General features: G+C 38.5%; 1 protein-coding gene across 2 annotated transcripts; it reads right to left on the bottom strand.

The window, feature by feature from the left end:
- Positions 1–1,585: 1,585 nt before the first annotated feature.
- PEX2 (peroxisomal biogenesis factor 2) lies at positions 1,586–26,639 on the bottom strand. Of its 2 annotated transcripts, none has more exons than XM_072852311.1 (2): positions 26,379–26,639; positions 1,586–6,425 (listed from the first exon to the last, which is right to left on the bottom strand). In XM_072852311.1, exon 2 carries the CDS (start codon positions 6,404–6,406, stop codon positions 5,492–5,494), a length of 915 nt encoding a protein of 304 aa, XP_072708412.1. In that variant the 5' UTR covers positions 6,407–6,425; positions 26,379–26,639; the 3' UTR covers positions 1,586–5,491. The 2 variants fall into 2 exon arrangements, with proteins under 2 accessions (XP_072708412.1, XP_072708411.1); XM_072852310.1 differs by lacking the exon at positions 26,379–26,639 and adding an exon at positions 25,998–26,167.
- Positions 26,640–27,957: the final 1,318 nt, after the last annotated feature.

The following is a 27,957-nucleotide window of genomic DNA, read 5'->3' as shown; positions in this document are numbered from 1 at the left end:
GGATCAGTGAGGTGTTGTGCTTTAACTCCAGCTGGCAAATAAGCCCCACACAGCCGCTCGCTTACCCTCCCACCCCGGTGGGATGGGGGAGAGAATCGGAAGAGTAGAAGTGAGCAAACTCGTGGGCTGAGATAAAGACAGTTTCATAGGTAAAGCAAAAGCTGCACACACAAGCAAAGCAAAGCAAGGAATCCATTCACTCCTTCCCATGGGCAGGCAGGTGTTCAGCCATCTCCAGGAAAGCAGGGCTCCATCACACGTAACAGTTACTTGGGAAGACAAACGCCATCACTCCGAATATCCCCCCCTTCCTTTTCTTCCCCAGCTTTATATACTGAGCATGACGCCATATGGTATGGAATAGCCCTTTGGTCAGTTGGGGTCAGCTGTCCCAGCCGTGTCCCCTCCCAGCTTCTTGTGCACCTGGCAGAGCATGGGAAGCTGAAAAGTCCTTGATTTAGTATATGCACTACCTAGCAACAACTAAAACATCAGTGTGTTATCAACACTGTTTTCAGCACAAATTCAAAACATAGCCCCATACAAGCTACTATGAAGAAAATTAACTCTATCCCAGCCACAACCAGCACAGAGGTATGCAACTAGGGATTTTGTACTTACTAAAAAACTGCCTGCAAGATCTAGAACTACCTGTACCTGCTGTTTGCACAAGTTTGCCCAAACCTCCTACCTGAAATGGGTCTGCATTCTGTGTGCAGTGAACAGACAGTTTAAGCAGAGGTACAAAACCCCAGGTGTGCTCCAGAGAATGGAAAAGATCACTGCTTGGCCTTAGCAGAAGCCCTACAAGTATCTCTGTGCACGTTTGTGTAATCATCTGGTCCCAGTGTCCCAGCCTGAGAGGGATCCCCTCACAAATGTCTTTTGCTTGGATGCCATCTATTTGACTACCTTGCCAGGCTTGTGTCAGATCCTGCCTTGGAAGTGGGCTACCCTGGAATGGTGGAACCTATTAAGATTGCAATAACAATTTAAGTGGATGTTTTGATGGTGACAACATGGAAAACTCTCTTGGTAGAGTGAAGGCAGGCAGTTGTAATCTACTTGACCAGAATGCACAAGGTGTTGGGAATGCACAAGGTGTTGACATTCAAAAGGTATGAAGCACCTTTTTGAAACTGCTCTCTGGTGTTTTGGTTGTATGCACTGTGACTTGCAGTAGCCCAGGCTACCATATTTTTGTTATGAGAAGTAAAAGACCATCAACTTTAATACCTACCATGGCAGTAATCACATGACGCTATCCTGTGTGTCCAGTCATGCCACAATATTCTCTTCTTAGTACAAGCCAAGACAGCTTCCTAGCAAATACACAGCAAAGTGCAATAGCTGACAATTTATTGCTATGACTAGTCTGCTCAAAAGGAGAATTATTAGAAAGATAATTTGCTTTGGAACCTAAAATTGAAGAAAATTTTTAAGTGAACTGTAACTACAAACTAGTTTCCCACTTTGCATTTTAGTATCATGAATACTAAAACATGAAATCACCCATTGAATAGGCGTGATAACAAGCCTTCCAAAAAAAAAAAAAAAGTATCACAAACTTCAGAACCTCCTGTTAAGCACCTTTTATTTGTCAACTTGGTTTTCATAAGAATGATACATGCCAGATAACAACTGTAGTAGTATTCTCAAATAAGGACACTCATCAGTTTGGATTGAATTTAGGAAATATATTTCTTTTGTCTTTCTTAACATCCTCTCTTCTCCACTTTCTGTAGATCATCCTTGCCCATAACAGCTCACACTTAAAGAAAAATAAATAAATATTTCCAGGTAACGCAGAAATCGGATACTATGTCTGTCATTTCTTTTACAGAATATTGAAACTCCTGCCTTTAAGTCTTCCATAACACTACTTAAATAAGACCTCTCTTAAAGCATTTAGAGTAGATGGAGTGGTGTTTGTGGACGCAAGGAATCAGCATTCTCTGACTCCTTTCACCTAAATGCCTCCAAAAATCACACCTTGTGACAACCAGTAATTCTCATTAAAATTAAGGTACATTAATAAATATTAAAAAACTTTTCATAATTAGTCTGTTTCAGTTATGGCTTCATTTTTTGATTTCTGATACAATGAAAACATTCATGCAGCACACAAAGACACACAACAGAGCACAAATAAAACTGTTAATACAGGGCCATAACTCCTATTCCAGACTGAGTAAGAGTTCTGGTCCTCTAGCTTTCTTAAATTCTAAGCATTTACCCTTTTCACTGCTGCACATATGACTGCTCAGAAGCACATTCTCATGGTAGCTGAACACTAAAAACCTTTTGTTTTGAGAAAATGACTGAAGAGATTAACATTCCAAAATAAATTTTATTCCTTCTACTGCAGGAAGCACCACGATGTATCTTAGTCCTTTGTTACAGTAGAGTTTTAACCTGAAAATATAATGCTTATGAGGACAAATTATCAATGCAATTAGTATGTAAAATTAGATTATCCTTTGATTAGTCTACAAATTATCTAATTTTTCTCTGTAACATCTTCAAATAAGACTTTTCTGCAGTTTATATATCACAAGCCACAACAAGACAGAATTACAACATAAAAAAGATATATTTTTAATTTTACAGTGCCATAAAGGAAGCTGCTGAGTATTGACTCTGGAGTCCTAAAAAGCTAACCTGGTAGCAAGTAGTTTTTCAATACACAAGTTGAAATCTTGGTCTCATCAATCTGAGTTTTGACTATAACCAAGCAAAGGTTTCACCACATGGTAGAGTAAAAAAAAAAAGTAACAAAAATTCAGTATGTGACAAAAGGAACCACTCTTTTCCCAAACCTTTTATTTCTGTGAGATGCATGGTACCTGCTTACTTGCATGAAAAAGAACAGAATTAAAGCCACACCTTAGGATCTAGGATCTTAGGGTAATGCAAACTGTTCATGCCCTAAGACACATACTTTACAAACTTGAGTAAGTGCTATGGGCTAAAAACCTAAGACACTGATGATGAGGTACTACAGTAGTAGGCCAATGCTTTGGTATAATAAGCCATTGTAAGTTAAGTATCAAAAGTTAAATTGCAGAAGAAAAACAGGGAAGCCAACTGCAATATAGCACAACCAGCAGAAAATAGCTGTACAATAGAGGTACAAAACTTCTGGAAACAGGTTTTGCACTGATACTGTAACAGGGATGAAAAACAGAGTATACATTTTACTAGGATTTCACCTGCATGAAGCTGCAAGACACAAAACAAACCTCAGGAAATTCATACAGCTTAGGTAAATTAAACAGCAGGACAGAGAGAGGTGGAATGAAAAAGGAAGATAACATTCTTTAAATATTCAGGAAAAAGAAACATTTCTAAATAGGAAGGAACTCCTACATAAGAACACGTCACCTAACAGAGTCCAATACAGAAAATCCATGCCCTTTTGACACAATACTGCACTGTGATTTCAGAAAGAATGAAGAGTCCACAGGAAACAAAGGTCTGCTATGATTTTAAACTCTGAACACTGGATTTTGGATAAGTACAACTCTTAATTAATAAGGATAGTTAAAAAGAGAGGTAGCAGGAATGCTGATGATCCTCACCTCAAAGTCAGGGTTGCTAATACATTTCTTTGGGAAGAGCTATTGAGTGATGTGCAGGGACAATTCATACAAAATCATTTCAGGACCAGCAAGGGACTCCAGGATATTCTCCAACAGACTTGCCAGTTTTGATACTTCTAATAAAGACAGATTTGTACCTGCTGGTTCAAATAGCAACTGCGAATAACAGAAATTTGGCAGGCTGCTGATATACACATTTGATGGCAAATAATATATTGCGGCACAGTATCTGGAAGCAGTTGCTCTGAAGTCTCTGTTGACTCACAGAACAGTAGCAGAATTAATGAAGTTTTGGGCTGCCCACAGATACTTACGAGCCCGCTAACTATATTTAATTGCATCAGATGAAAGCGTTGTGTGTCACTCTAAAGATCAAAACCTAGAATCTAAGATCTTCAAACAAATAGGCTGGTGGGTTGTTTTAATCAGACACTGAAGAATGTAATAAACCGTTTCATAAAAGTAGATCAAAGATATTGGATCAGTTGTTACCAAACTATTTTTGGGACTGACTATTGATGACAGCCAATCAAGAACACAGCCATCATAAAGTGATTTACTCAATTTAACTATATAAGTTTTTGAGAATTTGATTTAAGAGCCAAAAAAGGATGCAACGTACTTTTGTGCTAATGAGACACTTCTGGGGAAGAATTCCTGTTAAAAAAGGACTGCAGTTTTGAAAAAAAATAATAAAACTTATAAAACCAGGTCAGAGAATAAATGGATGAAGTGTTAAAACAGGGAATAATAAAAACATTGCGAAGTCAACAGAGAAAGCAAATAGTAATAGTAAAAACCAGGAAGTGTTACCTTTTTTTTAATACCTCTACATGCACATAGCTGTGTTTGATCTTTTTTCTGTGTGGTAGTGAGCTCTTAGTGAGGTTTGGCACCCACCTCGACCGCACCAAACAAAGAGTGGCAAGTTCCAAAGAGGGCATCTTGTGAGTAAACAGTTTTCTCCAGTGCCTCTGACTCAGAAGAATGCGGGTTACCTTGGGCAGCTGCTACGTTCCAATGGATCATGGACTGCCTCCCTCAGCTTTATAGGAAGAAGTGGGAGGTGGTCATACATAAGTCATTGAAGATCACAAACATATCACTGAGCGAGAAAACTAGTTTGGCCATCTCATGAAGGTCTAGAAGATGCACTGTCTTAGCACAGGAAGTGGTTGTATCTCCTGTAGGGACATGTTAACTATGGACTATCTATCTGTCTACCAAATGGATCACTTAAAGCTTATGGTCTATTGATAAAAGAGCAATTCTGAGTTAGAGAAAGAGTATGTCCTGTTATGGTGGCAGAATATGATGAAAACTATTAATAATCTCCTGAGATGACAATTCATCTTACACCTTTCCTTTTTGCAATGGAACATGACACTGGGAATTCAAATTTAAAATATTCAAATTTAAAAGTATTCTTGAGGCATGACAAGGATGACTTTCCCACTAAATCTATCTACTAGCTAAGTTGGTAATGGCAGAAGCTTTTACAACAAGCTTGAGAAAATCCACAAAATGGGTAAAAGCTTACTGGGCATTTTCTCTGTCTTTCAGGGAAGTATATAGCATGCAGTTAGGAAGTGGTAGGCTGACAGACTCTAGATCTAAGAAGGAATGACTTGACAACATAGGGGTACCAAACTGGGATCAAGTAGTCTGACAGAGTAGAAGAGCTGGTGAACTCTTTTTTTTTTTTTCTTTCCTTCAGAGAGGCAAGTTGGCACTCAGTAAAAAATGACCAGTAAAGACATATGATACAACAAATTACAGAGTCTCCAAAACCATCTTTAAGCTGTCTGTTTACAATAATTTCTGCATTTTTCCATTAATCTCTGCAACATAGTATTTCATGTACAGTATAAAAACAAATCAACCCCATATCAGGCATGCAATTCTGACATTTCAATTTTATCTTTCAGTGGCTGAAGACTGTGTACCTCTGAGCTACATTTAGGACATGTAAAATACATATCAAATAAATAGTTACTTTTAATACAGTAGTAACAAAAAACATGTGAACAGCCTATGGTATGAGGCATGGTAGGCCATTCCCCACATAGTGAACATTCCTTGCAGTGAGCTGTTAAGGTGTTTTCACTATTGGAAAGACCTGCAATAGGCAAACACCAAGAAGAAATTTTAAGTTTTAGTTTCTGTACATTAACAAGTGGTAGTAGATAGATCAGAAATTCAGCAAAGCCATGCCATAAGAGCTCCCTGTTCATGTATTCAAATCCTACCTGACGAACACTTTGTGGCTTGCAAAAAACTGACCTAATTCCTAGAATACGTTCTGTAAGTGTTGCAAATGTTCCTTTCTGAAGAAAAACCAGAAAATTTAGCAGTTCACTAAATTTAAGAAGTCCAGCTCCAAAGTTAATACAACGCTTAATTTTGCAGAAAGATTGCAGTTGACGATTGCTAAATAAATCATAACATCTTTCTTCCAACCATCTTCCACCAACCGTGAAAATAAGATACCATAACTTCTGGTGTTTGCTCAGAGGTTGGTATTTCTCTGTCTGAGATAAGTTATTCTTGTATTGAATATTCAGAATAGCCTGTCCCACAGTTGCATTCTTGGAATAGATAGTGAATCTCCATAATATAAGCCATAAAAATGCTTTTACTTCTGGTTCAAAATGAGCAAACACCCCTGGTTTAAATCCATGAAAACAGCTAGTAAACTGGGACCACACTAGCTGTTCCAGGGCTTTGTTCAGTTCAAGAGCATCAAGTTGACTTATTCTGAGCACTGGATTCACACTCTTTTCATTTCCAATGCTGGAGGCCATTTCTTCACAAAAAAAATTTCTAGGAATAAACACAAACAAATTTTAGTATAATGGAGCATTTCCTATTTTTATTCTTATTAAAGATAACAAAGTTGTAATATACCAGCAGTAAACAAGAAATAACAAAAAAGCTTCTTCAGAATGCTATACTAATATGCTACAAGTCCTTTCAGGAAGCTTTACGTTAACAGTATAAAATTGCACCTCAAAAGAAGTTATATTGGACTATTTCTCACAAACAGTAACATTTGTATTTGGTTATAGAGAAGTGTTTAACACCTTCCAGATATTTAGAAAACTCCACAGATTTTTCACTGTATAAATAAAAAAAAATAATTGCTGGGCATAACTGTAATATTCAATTGAACCTTAAAATAGAAGATCAGAAATAAGAATTGTAAAACTATGTGGTGTTTTATGGAGAAACATGGAAAATGAACATACTAACTAAAATCTAGAAGAGAACAGTGGGGTGGATAGAAATTATTGCCATATGAATACTTCAGCAGCTTCAGCTGAAAGTAAAATCTTAGAAATACTAACAAATTGAAGGATTACATACAGAAAGATATGGATGAAAATTAAGGTGGGAATGGTAAAACTTGCTAAATAAAGGTAGCGATTTGTTTAGTTTAGAGAAGAATCATTATATGAGATTAAAGAAATATTCAGCATTCAGACATAAATTATCATACAGTACATCACTAAAGTCTGCATATATTTTCTAGAGTCTTTTGACAGGTGTGGGATTGTGCTACTTGTCATATAACAAATTTCCTGGCAAGATGATTAATGTATACTAGCAACTTCAACAAATGTATACTCTTCTTGTTCAAGCATTACAGAGAAAAATAAAAATATTTGTTAAAATATTAACTTGGTTTAAGTGTTATTGTATCTGGAATTCTGCGACTAAGAAAATAAATGCAATAAATTACAAGAGCAAAATATGGATAACACCTCAGTAATGCAAAATTGTGGGGTAACTGATTTTTGTTTCCTTTTGTCCACATAAAAACCCAAGTGATTTAGAAGTGGTATATTTCAGGTAGTATGCAACTTATTTCATTTTCTAAACCAGATTCTTTGCATAACAGACAAGCAAGGGTCCACAGCCTTCTGGAGAAAGTACAGAAGAAGGTACTTCAAATCCTTATAAATGAGAGGAAGACCTGCTATAACACAAGACTGCATTGAATAAAAGATGCCATATAGGATCCTATATAGGAATGGTTGCTAATGATGCTAAGAATACTAAAAAAAAATCCTCCAAACCAATAACAATTTTCTGAAACAGAGTGCACCAAAAGTTTTAAAACACAGTATAAAACGTTATTTGTAGCATTCCTACTGTTTTCTATACCTATAATTGGTCATGTCTGTAAGGAAAATACCAAAACTAACAGGAAATATGATATTGTTCTTAATGTATGCTGTACAACAGTAGTTTCCCATTAACTAAGACCTACATGGGTAGGGCATACAATAGCTCCACTCCATTTCTTTAAACTCCTCCTTAGTAAGCAAAATATGGCTGAAGGTAGTATAAGGCCACCTCCTCCGGGCAAACAGCTATGGGGTTCATTGCATCAACCCATGCTGGCCTGACAAGCCAGTATACAAGGGTATACAAAGGGAGTATACCCAAGCCTGTCTCACTGACACTTCTATCTTTTCTGTAGCAAGCACCAAGGCACAGGAAGTGTGGTTTTGGAAAGCATTATCCAGTATCATTCCAAAAACTTACCTCCTCCACTTTGTGATCAAAGGATCAATTCAACCCCTACTGGATCTTGCTTTACCACTCCAAAAACTCCAGCTCCAATGACTATCCACCCTCCTACCCCTCATCTTCTCATCCCGCTACCATTTTATGAGGCATAGCCTCTGAAAACCATCTCCTGTGGAACCTGTCACTCTGGTTTAGTGCTATTCACTCATAACCCCTAAAAGTCTAGTGTCTTCTTCACTTCTGGTAACACCTCAGTCCCTTCTACTCATTTCACTCCATTCTATTCATTTCAGTTACCCTCCTACTACTGTTCTATACAATTCCCAATACACAAAATCCCCTTTTGAAATCCTAAAGTTATTCAAAAGAGACATCAAACAGCTTCCTTGATCCATCTACTAAGACTATTTTCCAACATCTGTTCAACCATCTTTTCCAGCTGTCTTCCATTATCGCAGGTACTATGAGAAATTGCTGCTGTAGATTTCTCATAAATAAGGTAGGCTAAATCTGTGCAGATTTTTATTTTCCCCAGTATAGCCAGATTACTTAAAGAAACCCCAGCAAGTGAGGAATAGGTCATGAGGAACCTTTCTGAAGCGTCAAATACACAGGATTATGATGTATCATGAAATACACAAGAAAACCCATGGATCACTATAGGCTGGGAGCTGACTGGCAGCATAGCTGCTTTGCAAAAAAGGACTTGGGGATTCTGGTAGGCAGCAAGCTGAACACAAGTCACCAGTGCATCCTGTGGCAATAAGGCCTACTGAGTGCCTTCGCATGTGCGCAGCTAGCGGACTAAAGGATGTGCTTATTCCCTTCTACTTGGCATTGGTGAGTCTATACCTGGGATACTACAGTTTGCCTCTTTTCTATCAATAGTACAAAAGAAATGTCAACAAACTGGAAAGAGTCCAGCCACTAATATCATCAGGGAGCCCCAACACTTGATATATGAGGAGAGCTTGAAGGAACTCAGATTGTTCAACTTGAAGATAAGGCAGCTAAGAAGTGATCTAATAGTAATCTTCCACTCCCTAAAGGTTACAGAGAAGATTAAGTCAAACCTTTCTGTGAGATGCAGTGAAAGAAAGAGAGGCAATTGGCTGCAAGTTGCTACATGAGAAATTTCAATTGGACATATGGAAACTGGAACAGTTTGTGTAGAGGGACTGTGAAATCCCCATCTCTGGCGATTCTTAAAAGCTGACCAAATGATGCCCTAAGCTACCTGTTCTAGCACTGAATTTACCCCCAATTTTCACAGGAGGATGGACTAGGTGTCATAAAGATCTTCCCTGGACCTTCCCAAAAATTTGTGCATGTCTTGTCATAGAATCTAATTGATTAGTGACAATACACAGTTTTTTCATATCCATGATCCTTTATGGAACCTTATTTGAAGGAAAACTTCAGTGAACCTGTCAGTGTGGGCTGGAACTTCGTATAGAGAAAATGGGAACCACTTTTGAACCAACAAGTCCAACCACTGTTTGTTAGCCTTCAAAATTTTGCAAAATCCAACAAGTCTCCTTTTTAAAAAAATTAGGATCAACACCATATATACTGTTTAACTGTGACATATTTAATGTCTCTTCCTGAATTACCAACTAGCAACTTCAGTCAAGTTTGAAGTCACTTTTATACAAACTATATGGTAAAGGAAGAATCTCAGACAAAAATATAAGCATCTAATAATAAAGATGTACTTCTTTAAAATCCTTTTAAATTATGCTTATAATATTCCTATGTAAGCAAAGCTTTCTTTTTGATGAACAATTAGGAAAGCATTCTGAATTTAAGCAATAAAACTGGGCATTGGTCTGAAGTTCTTTGTTCCCAAGAACACTGAAAATTCGCCATAGGCCATGGCTGTTAACCAGACCCTGCAAGTTACTTAAAGATTATATCCATATAGCTTTGATTTTAATGTGTAAGCACATTTCAGTGTGCGTACTCCTATGTACAGGTTGAAGTGTTCTGCTATACACTATGCTTACTTCCAAACTGATTTAATGTTTTACTGCACTTATAGGGTAGCTACTTCCTCCCCATAGACAAACATTAAAAGGGAAAGTTTGAAATCTGTATTTTCCTATGAAAAATGTCTGCAAATGTCCTAATGATTTGGATAACAGCAACTGTTTCTTTGAGAGAAGAGGCCTAAATTCTAATGACTCTTTATTTTGCTATAGTAGGGAATTGTCATTATATTCTTTATCTATGGTATCCATTTTTTCAAGTGATAATAAATAAAGAATAAATAAATTATAATAAATAAAGTTTTCCCTTTTAAAATTACCTCCTCTATACAAAATCCTTTCAGAAATGTGTTAGAATTCTCAGTTTGTACTGTTTTCACAAATAGTGGTCCTAGAGTAGGAATAAATGAGAAATATTCTGGTTTAAAACTCTATCATAAACACAGCCTGTAACTGTCAAGACATTTAACTTGTACTTTTTAAATGTTATTTTTGCATTCTACATTCTGCTGAGCTGCACAGACTATAAAGAGAATGTTGTTTTCCCTCCATGTTTCTGCATTAAATTCTATTTGTCACATCCCTACTGTTTTAACTCTCTTATTTGGTCTATTTTAAATTATTTAAAATTTAAGAACTCAGAACTGCAGACCCAGTAAGGAAAGAGACAAATATCAATGCTCAGTTAAGGATGCCATCAGGCTTAGCTTATATGATCAGAATTGAACAGTCAAAAATCAGGTGAAGATACATAATAAACTCTATGTGTGATTAACTTGTTAAATAAATACACTTTAAGACAAAACACTAAAGACTACTACTTGAAAGGTTCTCCCTTGATTTTACACTGTCACAGATATTGCACAGAAAAAAAAAAAAATTGCCTCCCAGAAAAAAAACCCCAGAGAACACTTCTTTCTTAAATAACCTATAGTTTGTCTGTTGTTTTTTTTTTAACTAAACAAATGAACAATCCCACTTGTACAGTACACTGTGCAACAACAAAAAAATAATTATTGTATCTCACCAGGGAAAGAGGAATTTTTTCTGGTATATGTTAGTGCTGTTATTGAGCACTGTACAAATTATGAATGAATATATTTTATTTGGAAACATGTTATTGACAGAAATCTATCAATAGTAATGTGAGTATTGTCAACAGCCTGTCAATATTAATGTAATTATGATTAAGGGGATAACATGGATTTTAGCTATAATACCAAGTAACATCTCCTGCATTGCTGCTATCAATATAAGCATTATTATTGACCTGTGTTGGGACTATCAGTATGAGATGTATTACCATCAGGCATATTTGTCAATGCATTCTGCCCACAGAAATTCTACATTTAAATTTACAGGTCTGTAAACTTCGCCTGCAGAAATATACAAATCCAAGTAACCTCTAGGGTGCCATTTTTTCCACAGGGCTATTCCACTGGGGATGAGTAATCAAGGGGTTTCTACTGTCTCAGTGCTACTGCAATTGCATTCCCTGTTTTTCTAGCATAATCATTAGAAGACAGGCAGACATATATTATATGCAGAAGCTTCAAAATATTTTTAAGTATGATTCGTCAAAACACTTCTTGGGAAGCCAAATAAAAATATATTTTATTAAGTCAAAAATGAACTTTGTTCCTTACGGCTCTAACTTAAAATTGCATTTAGGATGCAAGTAGCAGCACCTCCATTCACTTCACTGAGTTCATGATTTAACTATTTTTGATAATCTCTTCTGTGCAGCCAAAACACGTAGTCTGAGGACTGTACTCATGCAGAGACGGAATGGACCACAAGAGACCACCGAACCCTAACTCAGCATGAACACAGGCTCAAGAATATCTTGACAGATGTTTAACTACCAAGAAAGCTGATTCCACACTTTCTCTAGGTAGTCTGTTCCAGTTTTTTCTCATATTCAATCCAAAGCATCCTTATCACAAAGATGGTTTTCATTCCACAGGAGAAAACAACAATTGAGAAGAATTTCCAGTTTGTCTGCATCTTCAAGATAAAAAAAATGGTGAGGGGACCAACTATATATAGATTTGCCAAACTAGATAACATCCTCTTTCCTACAACATGCCTGGTATGATCCTCCAGAAAAAAAAAAAATCTTTACTTTTTTTCAGCAGCATAGTTAGCATTTACCTTGAGGTCTACTATATCTTCAGATCTTTTTCTGTCATTTTTCTGTCTGAATAATTATTTCCTGTTTTGTATTCATGTATTTGAGTTTTTCCTCTTAAGTGCAGTGCTTTGCACTTGCCTGCATTGCTTTTCATCTTGTTGAATTCAGAGATTCTCTCCAAATTCATCAAGAATATTTTGGATTCAGATCTTATGTTCAAACCAAAGAAAAAAACCCCAAAACTTTCAACCCCTCTTCAGCTTAGTATCATCAGTAACTTTTATAAGTGTGTGTTATCTTCGATCATCCAACTCATTAATGCCTTTACATCTTGACATGGTACTATAGATAATTACTCTGTAAAGGCAATTTTTCAACTTGATGCTGATAATATCAGCATCTAATGGAGACAGTATCGATATTAAATTTCCCTAGCTTGCTTATGTAGGGAAAAAGACTTTATTAAAATCAAGCTGTATTGTACCTAAAGTTTTCCTCTTACTTACTAGCTTGTCGTCCTTTCCAAGAAGAGAAACAGATTGAGGTTTCTTATGAACAGGTCATGTCAAACCATATTGGCTGTTTTACAATCTCTCTTCTGTGTATTTTTAGATACAAATTAATTGCTAAACTATTTACTCCTGAATCTTTACTTGGAATTGAAACTGAGAGCTCCAATAATTCTCTTAACAAAAGAATAAAGAGACACAAAAACACACACACACAAATCCATTTCGTTGGCTATTTTCACCCTCTGGGACATTAAACAAATAAATAAATAAAATAAAATATATAAAATCAGTGGTGCCTAATTCCTCAATCATTCTAGGATGAATTTTATTAGGATTTGCCACTTGAGCACATCTATATTAAGATTCCTTAGGCTATTCTTTCTGTGCTTTGGTTCCACTCTTATTTCCTGTCTAAGATTAATTTTATGAAGTAGCAGGTCACAATATATCTCTTTTATAAAGTATGAAGTAAAGAATCAGCCTTTGAAAATCTGTTACTTGTTCTCCTTTCTTATTTAATAACAGATCTAGGTAATGGACCTATCCCTTTGTACCTCCTCTTACTTAGATTTTTGGAGCCTTTCATTGATTCTTTTCTTGTGCTTTGTAAATTGAAACTTATTTTATTCTTTAGAGTCACTAATTTTATTCTTACATTCTTATGCTATTCCTTTACATTCATCCCTAATTGTGTTGCATTATTTTTGCCTGGACCACTCTCTTTTGATTTCCAGGCCACTGAAGAATTCCTGATACCTAAAGTCTCTTTAACATTCATTATTATTCTAGTTTATTATTATAAACTATCTCAACACAAAGAAACAACAGGATATGCACAAAAGAGAACAGATTATTTTTTTTTAGCCTTTTCAACAGACTAGATTCTGCCAAGCCCCAGCATTCAGATCTATGGCCCAGGCAGGGGGAAGTAGTTTGTGGTGGACATACTAGCAATCATACCCTCTCTAGAGAAAATATCACTAACACACAGTTCCTCTTTACTTCAGGAGCTACAATGCATTCAGTATTTTGCATTCAGGGTTGTCATACTGGGTGTGTGAGAGAAAGCAAGCAAGCCTTACCTTTGATCTACTATCCCTCCTTTTATGTTCACAGAGTTAGGACATCAACAGATAGCAATGAAGACTATATTTCCACCCATCACAAGGATGCTGAGATTTTTTTAATGTGAGGTGGTTTTTTTTTTTTAGTTGTTTTTGTGTTTGTGGATTTTTTGTGAAAATGTATTCCACTTAACTGTTCTTTTCAGTTACTCTCAATAGCAGAGAATATTTTGGATGTCAATTTGAAATCAATAAACTTGAAAGATAAGAAGTCAAATGATATGTAACCAGATAATTTTAAAATCTTCCTTTACATCAACTCTTATAATAAAACACAGAACCTAGACCCCAGCTGCTCAAAACCTCATGTTTTACCATTAATTCTTATCTCTTTCTTGCTCATCAAGTGTAGAGAGAAATATCCTCAGATCAAAGTTTAATTGGGAACCCCAACTGTGTTGTCTCTTAATCACTGTAAAATTAACTTATCACTGTATCATTACCTCAAATAACCTTACAAAAGATTGATCTTGTATTACTGTCTGGATTTCTACATACTTCAGCTAAATACCTATCATTTTGTAAAGAACATAAACTGATTCTTAAACCATTTGGAATAACTATTAACACTAATTGAAAAAACAGTTATATACTGCAATCACAAAAAATATTATGTATTTATTCTTTTCCTGGGAAGCAGGACTATTCTTCAAAATAGACAAAGTAAAGGAAAACACTGAATGACTTGACTGTGTAACAAGTAAATTCAATAGATGAAATAAAGATTTTCACTAAGGACACTGAGGGAGCAACTAGTAACAAAATCCCAGAATCCTGAATGCTACAGTTACATTTAATGTCAGAAGACCAAGCACAAGACAAAGATACATTCAAATCATAGGTTGCTTTTCCAATTTTAACTCAGTAAACTTCAGTTTCATAAAATGGGATACAAGAGATTAGCCACTGCTGAATGCGTGGAGACAGCAAGAAAACATAATGATAGCTCATTAATTTATCTTCCATAAACTACCTGCTAAAGTCAAAATATTAGGGCTTTAAGTTACAAAACCAAAACCAGCTGAGAAGAGCCAGAATTGATACAACAGTAAGGAAGAGCAGGAGGAAAGTGCTGCACTGTTAGAAGCTGTACATCAGTCATTTCTGTCAGTATTTGATGGAAACTGAAAATCCTGTGTCAATGTAATACATGCACGCAATGAATACGAGCAACAAAGACTATTATTGGCCCCCATTAAAGATACTCTGAATGCTAAGAGCTCCCACTGACTTCAGAAAAATGGTGATCAGTCAGCACTCTTAAAAGAAAGATTATTGGATGCAAACAACTAGATCTGATAGACTAATTACTGGATAACTAATATTTAAGATACTAACTTTCAAAATTTGTGATGTTAAATTTAAGGCTACAAAAGCTCAAAGTACATTTGTATTCCCCATAGCATAAAGGCCATAGGTAGAATCATCGTACCAACTTTTTGGATATGGCCCTAATTTTCATTTATTAGAATAAATAGGAAGATAAGCATGTAACAAGTCATATGTTCAATCACTATTCTTCTTTGTCCCATATCCCATTCCTTTTCTTTCCTCATCTTATTTGCTCATTTTGTCATCCCTCTCCTTAGTATGTCAAATTGCAAACTCATCTCTAAAGGGATGTGTCAATTCCACTTGTAGATTCCCATTCTCTCCTGTACTAAATGAAATCTAGCTGTTGTTCCTTTTAATTAAATCAGTGATAAAAGAACCCAAAAGCTCAACGATACAAAGCTGCATCGTAACTTGAGGCTTTCCAAAAAAATGCGGTTCAAAAAAATCCCTTGAACACTGAGATGAAGAGCCAAAATATATGCCCAATATGCAATATTGACTCTCTCTCTTTGGAACTAGGTAACGGGAATTATCTGGAGACATGCCTTACATTTACTGATGCTAAATCAAAATGGTGGAGGGTTTGCTTGGAGCAGTTTGACAGTTGAGATTGTGATGGTTAACTAGGAAGGAACAGCCCCTTGGCAAGGAAGGGGCAACATCTCTGACTAAACCAGTATCAGGAGGTATAAGCACACAAGGAAGATAAAGATCCCTTGTACTACAGATGTAGGTCTCAACTGTTGATGATCACATCAGCAGATGACAGGGAGACCCTTGCGTTTGAAGAGATTTTGGTTATGATAAGGATATGAGGTTCTGGTATAAGGATGGATAACTGAAAGTTATATTGCATTGCACGTGTAAAAGTGAAAAGGATGTAAAGCTTAGATGTGCCATCCTTTGTGTTAAGCAGGTGAAACACTGCACTGTGGCAGAGGTATGCAGTTCCTTTTCAGAATGGTTCAAAGACAAAACATGAATGCATGGTTGTGAGCACACTGTGGGCAGTTATAGCCATAACTCTTCATTTGCTGGTTACTGTTACTTACCTGAAAAGTTGATCTTATGCCTCACGACATATGTAATATCTGCTTTTCACTGTTTCACTCGCATAGCCTTATTTGTCAAGCACGCTATCAATCCCAATTTTATGCATCTTTTCTATGCCCCTCCTTACCTTTCTTCCATTTGAATCTACCTAAAAAAAAGAGAAGTCATCTAACTTAAATTCCCATTTCACAGCTCTGTGTTTCTGTTCTGCTCCTACCTGTCTGATCCATATGAATGGATCACCAGATACATATGGAGATGCCAGGATGAAGATTGAGAAGATACGTAGAAGGGATTCAGAAGCAATGCCTGTTCTATATACTCAGATGCAATTTACCACAGATGACAGAACCCTGGAATTTTGCATTAAACACCTTAGTGTCATAATTTGTGAAACACGGTCATTGCCCAGATTTTATTCCAACTTCCTTCCATTTTACATACATATGCATATCAACTGCACAGTCATGAATATTCAGCGATATGCAAGTGTAACAATGCTGATCCAAGTACCGCACTGCAGGAACATAACATCCTTTAACCTTTTATTAGAAATACTTATTAGATTTCTACTTATTAGAAAGGTAACATCTCTCCTAGATGCATAGCTAACTCATAATTAACCTCTGTCCACATCTGTACCAAAAGGAGTATGGTATGGTATGGTATGGTATGTATGTAAAAACAATGTTGTTACAGACTGTATATATTTATGGTACATTAAAGCCAAGAAGGCCCTGCATCAGCAAAAAGACAAGCCTGTTCACTCTCAGTTTTAAGTTTTGGCCTTGTATTATATGGCATAACTTATGAATAATTGCATCTAATTATAATCAAGAACTCTCAACTGGTGGAAGGATAAAGAACACTACTTTACCTGACATGTGTGTCTCATTTTTTAGGCTTGTGTTCTATAGAAACATAAGCTGATGTAATTTCTGACAGCTACAGTCACTCCTTCTCATCTTCCTTCAACTGTGTGTTGCCACCTTTTCTTACAGACTAGTGCCAATACTCATTTGACCCTCTACTGAACTGTTCCTGTATGTTAAACTGGCAGAAAACAAACCTGTTTAAATTTATATTTCTGCAGATTTAGCACACAAACAGGTCAGCACAGCATCAGGTAAGACATGTGCAGTACCAGTAAGAAGAACATCGGGGCCAGGAAAAACCAGTAGCAAAGAAACTGGCTGCCTTTGAATCTCAGCATCATACTCTTACATACGCCACCAGTCAATAGCAAGATAGAAAAGCAAGCCTTTCATTTTACTAGAAGAACTGTTCCGACAGTCTTCAAACCTGACATGCTGAATGTGCAAGGATAATACCACAGCACTGCAAATACAAATAATGCAACTTTTTGCTGCCTTTCAAAAATGAAAAGAAAAAAAGAAGAATTATTTGTACAAGTCCACTGTAGGACTCATGCAGACTTGCAGGTGAGAGGCTACTCTGTTTAAATAAGTAACACTATGCGATTCCTCCCCACTCTTACCTTTTGGATATGATTGTACTTTGAAATGTTTGGCATACACAGTGACTAATAGGGATGCTGGGAAAATTATAGACACGCTCAGTGTCCCCAAATCTTGACAGTTTTATTACTTGGTAATTATTGTAACTTTAAGCACACGAGGGAAGACTGATATGCTTTCACCACACTCTCTTCAATCCTGTAACTTCATTAGCATTTTAGAATCCACTGGCATGGTTGCACACACATATTACAAGTAACAGTTTGGAAGAGGGATAATAATTTCCTTACTAGGCAGCCTAAGCTGTACACTGTGACATCTTCTACAATCCCACTGCAATTTCAACGTGAATTCCCCTTCATGATTTAGTTATGCCCCACAGTGTCATGGACCTATAATAATTTTCTTTCCAGGAAACGTTCCTTTCTCCTTGCCAGCCCCCTCTTGTAATATCTCCTGTCAGCTCCTCTGCTTATAGAATTAACTATATTATTTTTTAATAGTATTATTTTTGAATGTATTTTTCAAGTTTTCTTAGAATTTAAATTTGGATTATTTCCTTTCTTTTCCAATCCCACTGCCAATATTAGCAAAAACAGAGATGGTAGAGATAAGCAGTGTCAGAGACAGCATTTTTAGAGAGGTTGTTCCCAGGCAGCTACTGATACAACCAGAATTAATATTAGGAGTGATTCAACTCTCTTCTAAAGGCCAAAAACCTACACAGGCCCTCTCTTGCAGGGAAAGGAAGAAGTACCCAGACCCAGTCAGAGTCAACCTTGAATCAAGAGTTGCACCACTGCCATAATTCCTCTCTCTTCCCATATCACGTATTTGTCCTCTTTTTCCTCCATCTCAAAGTTTATTTCTCTTAATTTTTACCCTTTCTTCCTCTGAAAAATCTGCATTTAGTTTCCTTTTGAAAACACTCCAAAATAATCTCAGACTTCCAAATTTCTTGCATTCTACCTCCAAACCAAAAAGAAGCTACCACCATCTCCGACAGGCACATTACAAAGAGAGAGCATCCTTGCTGTTCTCCTTCTCCTGAAGATTTTTGTAAAGTTTAGATATGAACTAACAATGCTTGTAGATGTAGGTCAGATGCATGGCTGCAGGAACCATTTAGCTCATCTGAGAAGCTGCAGGACAGAAAGCCTGCTACCTTCTCTGTCCATGTACAGCACAATCTGACTCATGAGCCTGCTGCTTTTTAGCAGAACACACCTTTTTTTTATTTGCTGCTTTTAACTTTACTACTCAAAGAGTACAGGGAGTGCTGTGGAGTAGCTGGTATTGAGAGCATACTAGTTAGTTAAAATGAGAGTTGTAGCACCACACCTTTCTCTTCCCCCTTCACTGGTCTATGTGAAAAAGTATATATTATATTATGTCTCAAAAGGACACACCCCTCCCCCCAAAAAAACCCCACCAAAACCAAACAAACAACAAAACCCCCCAAAACAGCATAAGCAGCCTGCTTGAAAACACCATACTGAAGTAACCTTCTGCTGCAGTCCAAGAGATGTAACAAGTTGTAGGGGCTGTCATTGTTAACTGCAGCAGCAACACAGTGAGTTTGAGTCTATTCCCATTTTTAGTTGTACACAACTTACCATCATTTAGGTTGGAAATTTAAATTCACTCTCTACATGCTTTAAAAACTCGTGTGAATTCAGATGTTGTTCCTGGAAAGTTAACATTTGGAAACCAGACCTTGCTAGGGAGAAATTTACATTAGGGTATTCTAGTGAAAGACTGATTTTAATTGGTGAAATCATCACCTAACTGCACACATTACATACAAGTACAAATACATCCTTTCCATATTTTGTATCTTATGAGTTGTTCAGCTTAGTATATAATAAACATATGTATAAGGCTAATATATTTGTAGAGAGTTAAGTGTACCTATTATGTGAAGGACCAACAGACTCTTTACAATATTTATAGCATGGAGTTGGTTGTGATTTAAAGAAGAAATATGCCTGTCTTGAAGCTTGTTGGCAAAGGGGTCTTTTTTTGCAGTCATTCTAAAGGAGTACAGAGCAGTTTCCCTCTCTAAATTTCCTAAAGTATGTGTGTGAAAGTCCACTGGTGGGTTGCTAAATACTGCTTGTGTACTTAACTGCAAGCTAAGGACAAAAATAAAAAAGAAAAAGATAAAACTTCAAAGTTGACTGTTACCCTCTCCCTTTTTATTCTTTATAAATGTGGTAACAGGGACAAGTAGAAAGGGATCAGTGTGTTTATTATAAGTTTACAAAGTCCAATCCCCACTTGCTCAAGCAGGGCCATCTGGAGCCAGTTGCCTAGGACCACGTCCAGATGGCTTTTGAATATCTCCAAGGATGGAGACTCCACAGCCTCTCTGGGCAACCTGTGCCAGCGCTCGGTCACCCTCACAGTGAAAAAGCGTCTCCTGACGTTTAGGCAGAGCTTCCTGCGTTTCAGTGTATGCCCACTGCCTCTTGTCCTGTCACTGAGCACCATTGAAAAGAGCCTGGCTCCATCCTCTTTGCACCCTCCTTTCAGGTATTTATAGACATCAATAAGATCCCCCCTGAGCCTTCTCTTCTCCAGGCTAAACAGTCCCAGCTCTCTCAGCCTTTCCTCACAGGAGTCATGCTCCAGTGCCTTAATCATCTTTGTGGCCCTTTGTTGGACTTTCCAGTATGTCCAGGCCTCCCCTATACTGGGGAGCCCAGAACTGGACACAGTACTCCAGATGCGGCCTCACCTCTGCTGAGGAGAGCGAGAGGATCCTCAAGCACCTCCCTTGACCTGCTGGCAACATGCCTCCTAAAGCAGCCCAGGATACCATCAGTCTTCTTTGCCACAAGGGCACATTGCAGGCTCATTTTGAACTCGGTGTCCACCAGGACCCCCAGGGCCTTTTCTGCAAACTTGCTTTCCAGATGGTTGCCACCCAGCAGATACCAGGGTATGAGGCTGATCCTCCCCAGGTGCAGGACTTTGCACTTAACCTTCTTGAACTTCACAAGGTTCCTGACAGCCCACTTCTCCAGCCTGTCAAGGTCCCTCCAGATGGCAGCATGACCCTCTGACCTATCAGCCACTCCTCCCAGTTTTGTGTCATCAGCAAACTTGCTGAGGGTACGCTCTGCCCCATCATCCAGATTATGAACAAAGATGTTAAACGGGATGAGACTCGATATTGACCCCTGGGGTACATTGCTAGTTACTGGCCTCCAACTAGACTTTGCACCATTGATCACCACCCCCTGGCCCAACTGTTCAGCAAGTTTTATACTGACCTCACTGTCTGCTCACCCAGCCTATACTTCATCAGCTTCTCTATGAGGATGTCATGGGAGACAGTGCTGAAAGCCTTACTGAAACAATATTTACTGCCCTCCCCTCGTCTACCAAGCCAGTCATTTCATCATAGAAAGTTATCAGGTTGGTCAAGCATAACTTCCCCTTGGTGAATCCATGATGACTACTCCTGATCACTTTCTTGTCTTTAATGTGCCTGGAAATGGTTTCCAGGATTAGCTGCTCCATCACCTTCCATCCTTCTCACGGATCAAGGTGAGGCTGATCAGCCTGTAGTTCCCTGGGTACTCCTTCTCGCCCTTTTGAAGACAGAAGTGACATTGGCTTTCCTCCAGTCTTCAGGCACTTCTCCTAATCTCCATGATCAATCAAATATTATCAAGATCATCCTCACAGCAGTATCAGTCAGCTCCCCCAGCACTCATGGCTGCATCCCATCAGTGCCCAGAGCCTCATAAATGTCCAGTTTACTTAAGTATTCTCTGACCTAAGCCTCTTCCACCAAGTGTACATCTTCCCTGCTCCAGACTTTCCCCTGGGTTCTATGATTCCTGAAGGTCTTTGCTAATAGACAGAGGTGAATAAGGCCTTCAGCCTTTTCCACGTCCTGTGTCACCAGAGCCCCTGTCCCATTCAGCAGTAAGCCCATATTTTCCCTAGTCATCCTTCTGCCACTGACGTATCTACAGAAGCGCTTCTTGTTGTCTTTGACATCCCTCACCAGATTCAACTCCAGGCAGGCTTTGACTTTCCTAATCACATCTCTGCATGCTCAGACACTGCCTCTATATTCTTCCCAGATTACCTGTCCCTGCTTCTGCATAATTCCTTTTTATGTGTGAGTTTTGTGATGGGTTCCTTGTTCATCCATGCAGGGCTGCTGGCATTTTTGCCTGACTTACTACTTGTTGGGATGGACCACTCTTGAGCTCTGAGATGGTCCTTGAATATCACCAGCTTTCCTGCACCCCTCCAGGGCCTTATTGCGTGGGACTCTTCCAAGCAGATCGCCAAAGAGGCCAGAGTCTGCTCTCCTGATGTCCAGGGCTGCGATCTTGCTTTCTAATACTTAAACTAGGCTCTCAGAGAAAGCAGGCACTAATATCAGTAACCAACTGAATAAGAAACAGATTACATTAGCTTCTGCCACGGACCATAAGCTTAAAGGAGACATGAGCTAAACTGGAACAAACATGCTGAACTTCTTTTTTAATAAAGTATTATCTAGAAAGTCTTCAAAAAAACTCTCTGCTCAAATATCATTAAATATCTAAAAAGTTTTAGAAGTCAGATATTAAAAATAATGTAATATATCTTATTCTTCAGTTAGACTGATGTTAATCCAGAATGAGCTTATTCGTAATATATGAGGAACATTTCTTATTAAATACAGTGCTATCTTTCAATTCAAAAACTTACTCATGTTTGTTTCTTCTTATTATTATCTTATTCTTCTTCTTGTTATTAGAGCACATCATGTTTGCAAGCTAATTTAAGGAAGTCGTATTTATGTCTAAAACTTATCAGTTAGCAATAGCTGGACATTTTTTTTTTTAAAGTCTTCTTGATTTGTGTTCTCACTGAATAAACATAGAAATTGCAAGTGCAACAGTGCTGTGGGATTTTTATTTTTTTTTAAACAGTGGGCCATTATAACCAATATAGAAATAAAGCACACAGGTAATAACGTACTTACATTACAACATCAAATTGTTGACTGCTTTGTCTACTGTTTAATTTACTACTAGTTTTCCTTCAGATATCTGTTCATCTCCTCTGCCCTTTCTTTATCCCTACTCTCTCTGAACCTCATAGCTTTGAAATGAATTTCATATGTTTAGAAAAACAGGAAAAGGAAAGACATTCCCACTCTCTCCCATTTTGAATACATAATTAAATGTTGTGTTTTTTTTTCCTGACAGACCATGTACTTCATTACTATATCCAGGTATATGTTAATACTGGATTCAGACATCACTCCCTAGCCCTTGAAGAGTCATTCGTTTTACAATATATTTTTTTGTATTGATAGTATATAGCTGTAAACTTGTTTCCTTCCTTCCCAAATATTCTCCGGGTAGCAGTCTTTAGCAATTTTCAGAACTGTCACTTTAAAAGACTACAGAAGATTAAACACAAGAAAAGATCAAATGTCTGTCTTGGCTTGCACCACAGCACTTGATGTCAAAGCACAAATGGAGGTCCTTGGATTAGTAACAGTGTCAGAAACCATCAGAGTATAGAAATTACCTTTCCCATTCTATTCTATGAAGTGTCTGACGAAGTCTTTATATGCTATCAATACCTGTCTGCAAGTTTTAATTGAGTTTTATTTAGTCCATCACAAGAACATTTGCTTCCTACATGTCCTGAATCACAGTAAGTATCAAAACCTTTCTGTGAGTCACTACTTTCTCTAATAAAAGAAATGATACCTACAGTCTCGGGATGCGGGAATAATAATCTAATAGCAGAGAAACACACAGAGCTCTCAAACAAACAAACAAAATTATCTCCCAAATCTAAACATCCTCCTTGCACAAAACAGACATTCCATATATCTAGGTTAATCCTTAATAATCTGCCAACATGAACTGGGGGATACCATTCCAGCTACCTGATAGTCTTTTAATCAGTAGATGGATTTATAATGCATCTGAAGGCCCGTTACCTGAGAAATTAAACTTTTTAAAAATAAATTTAGAGGATGATATTTTATATGCTTGTATTGCTGCACTAAGAGTTCTAAGGGTAGCTATGAGTGTCTTAAGCATGAGCTGATTCAGATACATGTAAGTTCACCACTATTACTTTACGGTTTTTGACATGAGTAAAAGATACTTTCTCACTCATTCAGAGAAGTGTCTGATTTTAACTATTTACTCAATATAATTGAGTAAATAATTAAAATCAGACATTTCTCTGAATGAAACATTAGAAGTTTCACTAAAGCTTTAATGGGAAGTGATTTTCTTCATTTGGTAAAAAGGATTATCTCATCAAATAAAAACCCACAAGTTTGAACCAAGGCAGGCCTAGAAGTTAAAAAGACTTATAAACTGAGGCAAAACTCTAAGCAAAGAGTTATTTCAGCTGCCTTGTCCCAGATTAATGCAATTTCAGTATGCTCTGTACTCAATATACGTACTCAATTCTTACTTTAAAAAATGTAAATATATACACATAACACTGTTTTAATAAAAAAATATAAAAATTGTTACTTATAAAAATACCCAAACACCCCAACTCTTTCCCCCTGCCACAGTACAATCCAGATTGGTAGGCAAGAAAGAGGATGTAAATATAAGATGCTTGTAAAACCTTCATACACAACAGCTTTAAATGTATTCCACTTCCCAATTCACTGACTCTATCAATTCCCTAACAATATAGAGAAGACTATAAGCATCATGGTAATTAAAGTGTAAATGCATAAGCTATTAAAATATTAAGATTTTTAAAATAGAAAATAATAATGCTGCTTTCCAAAGAATATGTTTGCACAGGCAGACACAGACTTCTGACAATTTTTAGCAATAAAAGTAATATCTAATTTACCCAAAAGACGACAAATTATTTTCAAAACTACACTGCAGTGTATAGGACAGCAAAATATTGGAAGGATTTTCTTTACAGAAAACTGAAATTAGTTTGAACTAGCCTATTCGTGGTGTAATGTCTCATGCACAGCACTGTCTTTTCTCCACATACATCACCACAGATAGAAATGGTGAGCTATTCTCTCCAAAGAAAGTGTTCATGGAGAATATAACTTTTTAATTCCAAAAAAGTATTCTTACTAGCAACTAGTGCTAGAGCACTAGTAACCACAGTAGGTGTTCCAATACTGACATGATCATCTATTTCCATAGTAAATTCCACAAGAATTAAAATATAAGTGTCCCTCCAATATTCTTGACATTATGTGCCCTACTGGTCTATTCCATTTCTATTAAAAAAAAAAAAAAAGAAAGCCTTTTTAAAGAGGCTATACATCTTATAGTTGTGAAGTTATCCCTCTAACTCCAGATCAGGTAACAGAAATGGATGACTTCGTGCAGTATGAACAAACTTAAACAAAATAATTCAGAGGTGTGAATTGTTACTTCCCTTAATAGTTTATTTGCTACTCTAATTCATGTCCCAGCAATTATAATTTTAGCTGTTTTCCTACCAATCACTTCATTAGATAAACTAGTGATGATGGACATCCAGGAAGTGAAAAACAAACTGCTAATGAGTAGAAACTGAAGCATAAAGAGGAGAAAAAGTTTGTAGAAGAAAGCACTGATAAAATAGATCATAAGAAAGAATAAAGATAGTAATAGTCTTAAAGTGAACACTTTACCATCAGCTTGTTGCTGAACTGTGTATTAAGAATGGCTCCAAAGAAGTTAGACAAGAATTCACTAACTTCCAGTAAAATCAAACAAATGGCTAAACATTTTGGAATCAGATTTTACTAGAAACTGGCCATGCTTCATCTTTGACCTTGATGAACACTTCCCTCCCACTGACAGGTGAAAGATGATACAAGAAATACACTTAGGGATTGAAAGTAATATACAGTGCTATGGTTTTGAGTATGGACTACACCATGAGTGGAATTCGTCCCTCTGCCAAAACAGAGGGCATTCAGACTAAATCTACATTAATTTTGCGGCAAACTAGCGGTTTGTTACTTATACTTATAGGCTGCACAAAACTGGATTAACAGAACGTGGAAAGGAGCTACTGTCACCTTTAGCAGGCAGTATCTATAGGAAACCTTGTCACCTATAGCAGGCAGTCATAGGAAAGACCTTTAGAGGTCTATAAATGGTTCACTCTCTCAGCTGACATCAGAATAACAATTCAGATTAAAATATCCCTCTGCCAGGCTATTATGCCCGTTGGTCTCTACGGAGCACATTACCGGGTTCCATCCTTTCTTACCTCACACCCTGTGCCCAGCTGGAAACCTTGCAGTCTCTTTGCATACTGAGGCACGCAACAGGAGACAGAACGTGAGTGGGACTCACGAAACTGAGCCGCCCAGAGAGAGCGTGAGCAGAAACACAAGTTTCTATAAACAGGGCCTGGAGGAGCATCCGGGGTTGACCCAGAGACTGCCCCGCCGGCCCCGCAGGCCCGCCGCCGCGCCCCAGCCAGCCGCCCCGAGCCTGCCGGGCCCCGGGAGCTGCCTAGCCGGGCTCCGTCGAGGCCCGCGGCTCCGGCAGCAGCCCCCGCACAGCGGGCGGCGCCGCCCACCGCAGCCCCGCTCGCCAGGGAGGCCGGCGGCACCCCCGCCTCGTCCCGCCCCGAGCCGCGACTGACCTGCGCCGCCGCCGGGATTCTGCAAGGGCACGGGCACGACGGGCTCTGCCTCGAGCTTCCTAGTGAAGGCCGACGCGGACGGAGCCTCCTCGGGCCGCCCCAGGGCCTCTCCCCTCCGCCACCCGGCTGCCGCTCCCGGCCTGCGGGCACGGTCCCACCAGCAGGCCCCGCCGGGTCATAGAGCCAGCTCCCGCTGCCTAGAGCGGCTGCGGCACGAACAATAGATACCGCCAGTACGCGCCTAGAGTGGCTTTGCAGGAAGTACTCTGGGAGATCGAGATGACGCGCTAGAAGGGCTCCTGGGATGGTAGCTGTGCCAGGGTGAAGCGCGGGGCGGTTTGACTGACAAGCCAAGAGCAAATCAGTGGCTCGGGATGAGGATGAGGAGCCAATGGGAGAGGCAGGAGGCGGGGCGGCCGAGTGTGGGGGCGAGGGCTGAGGCCGGGTGGGGCCGCGGGCGCTTCTCGGGCCCTGTGAGCGGTCAAGTGTCCCGCTGGGAGCGGAGCTGCGGTTTCGCCATCTTCAGCTCGGCAAGCAGCAGCAGCGGCCTCTGCTCGCCCTGGCCGCCCGTGTGGCGGCGGGTGGGCTCCCGGCTCGCGGGGAAGGTGGTCACCGAGGATGGTGCAGGGGCGGCGAGGCCGAGCAGATTGGAGTCGAGGGCAACCTAGGGTGCAGCCGCGGCCCGTGGGGGGCGAGGGGCTTATGTAGCATTTACTGACAGGATTCACAGGGCTGTGAGAGGAGAAACTGAGCAGACTAGGGAGGAAACGTGGCAATAACCTGTAGGTGCTGCAGGCAGGTATTTCTCCAGCAGCTTTACACTAGCGTTGCTTAATGCATGGTTGATCGGTTGGTTGCTGGCGTTAGTGACAGTCAAGTTGTCCCTCATGCGTCCCAAAGTGTTTTAGGTGACTCAGTATTATTTGAAGGTATTACACACTTAGTTGAGGAAAACTGCATTGGAAAGTTGGCTATTATGGTTCTAGAAAGCAAATTTAAGGGAACACTCTAAAGTGTAACTCTATGAACAGGTTGAGGGGAATCTACATTGTTTGTTAAACACAAAAGATACTCAAATAGAGATTTATTTATTTCCAAAAAGTAACTATATGTAGTTTTGGCGTATTCGTGAATACAGATTCACAGGTGATGTTAAGGGTCCCAGTTCTTCAGATACTTTGCTGAGGTTACCTGTGCTAAGGAGGCTGTGAGGGGATTCCATGGGCACATATTGATGGATTCTATACTATTTTTTTTTTCTAACTCACAGCGAAGAAATTAGGTGGTACTCTGGGCTACTTGTGGTGTCCAAAACAGGATACAGCCCTTTATGAATATTATGATCTTGAAAGAACGGTTTCGTTGAATATTTACATGTCATTTTTCACAATGGTAAAGCATCTTCAAATTAGATGCCTAACTTCATTAACAATGAGTAATTCCTCTTTTAGAAGAACTGTTTGAAGTGAATAAGGCTAATTCGCATGGCTGATTTCACAGAAAGGGGGTTAGATCTTTTTATACGGAAACTGCATTTTAAGCAAAATGAGGTAACTACCTTTTGAGCTAGGACAGCTCT

The sequence above is a fragment of the Ciconia boyciana genome, chromosome 2, assembly GCF_034638445.1.
Source record: "Ciconia boyciana chromosome 2, ASM3463844v1, whole genome shotgun sequence".
NCBI lineage: Eukaryota > Metazoa > Chordata > Aves > Ciconiiformes > Ciconiidae > Ciconia > Ciconia boyciana.
Note: the sequence above shows the minus strand (reverse complement) of the source record. Positions and strands in the feature narration are given on the sequence as shown.

Coding starts and splice junctions, on each gene's coding strand:
- PEX2 (XM_072852310.1), bottom strand. CDS start 26,152: ATGCTCCTCCAGGCCCTGTTTATAGAAACTTGTGTTTCTGCTCACGCT. Junction 6,426..25,997: donor AGCTGGGCACAGGGTGTGAG/GTAAGAAAGGAT, acceptor GTTTATTCCTAG/AAATTTTTTTTGTGAAGAAA.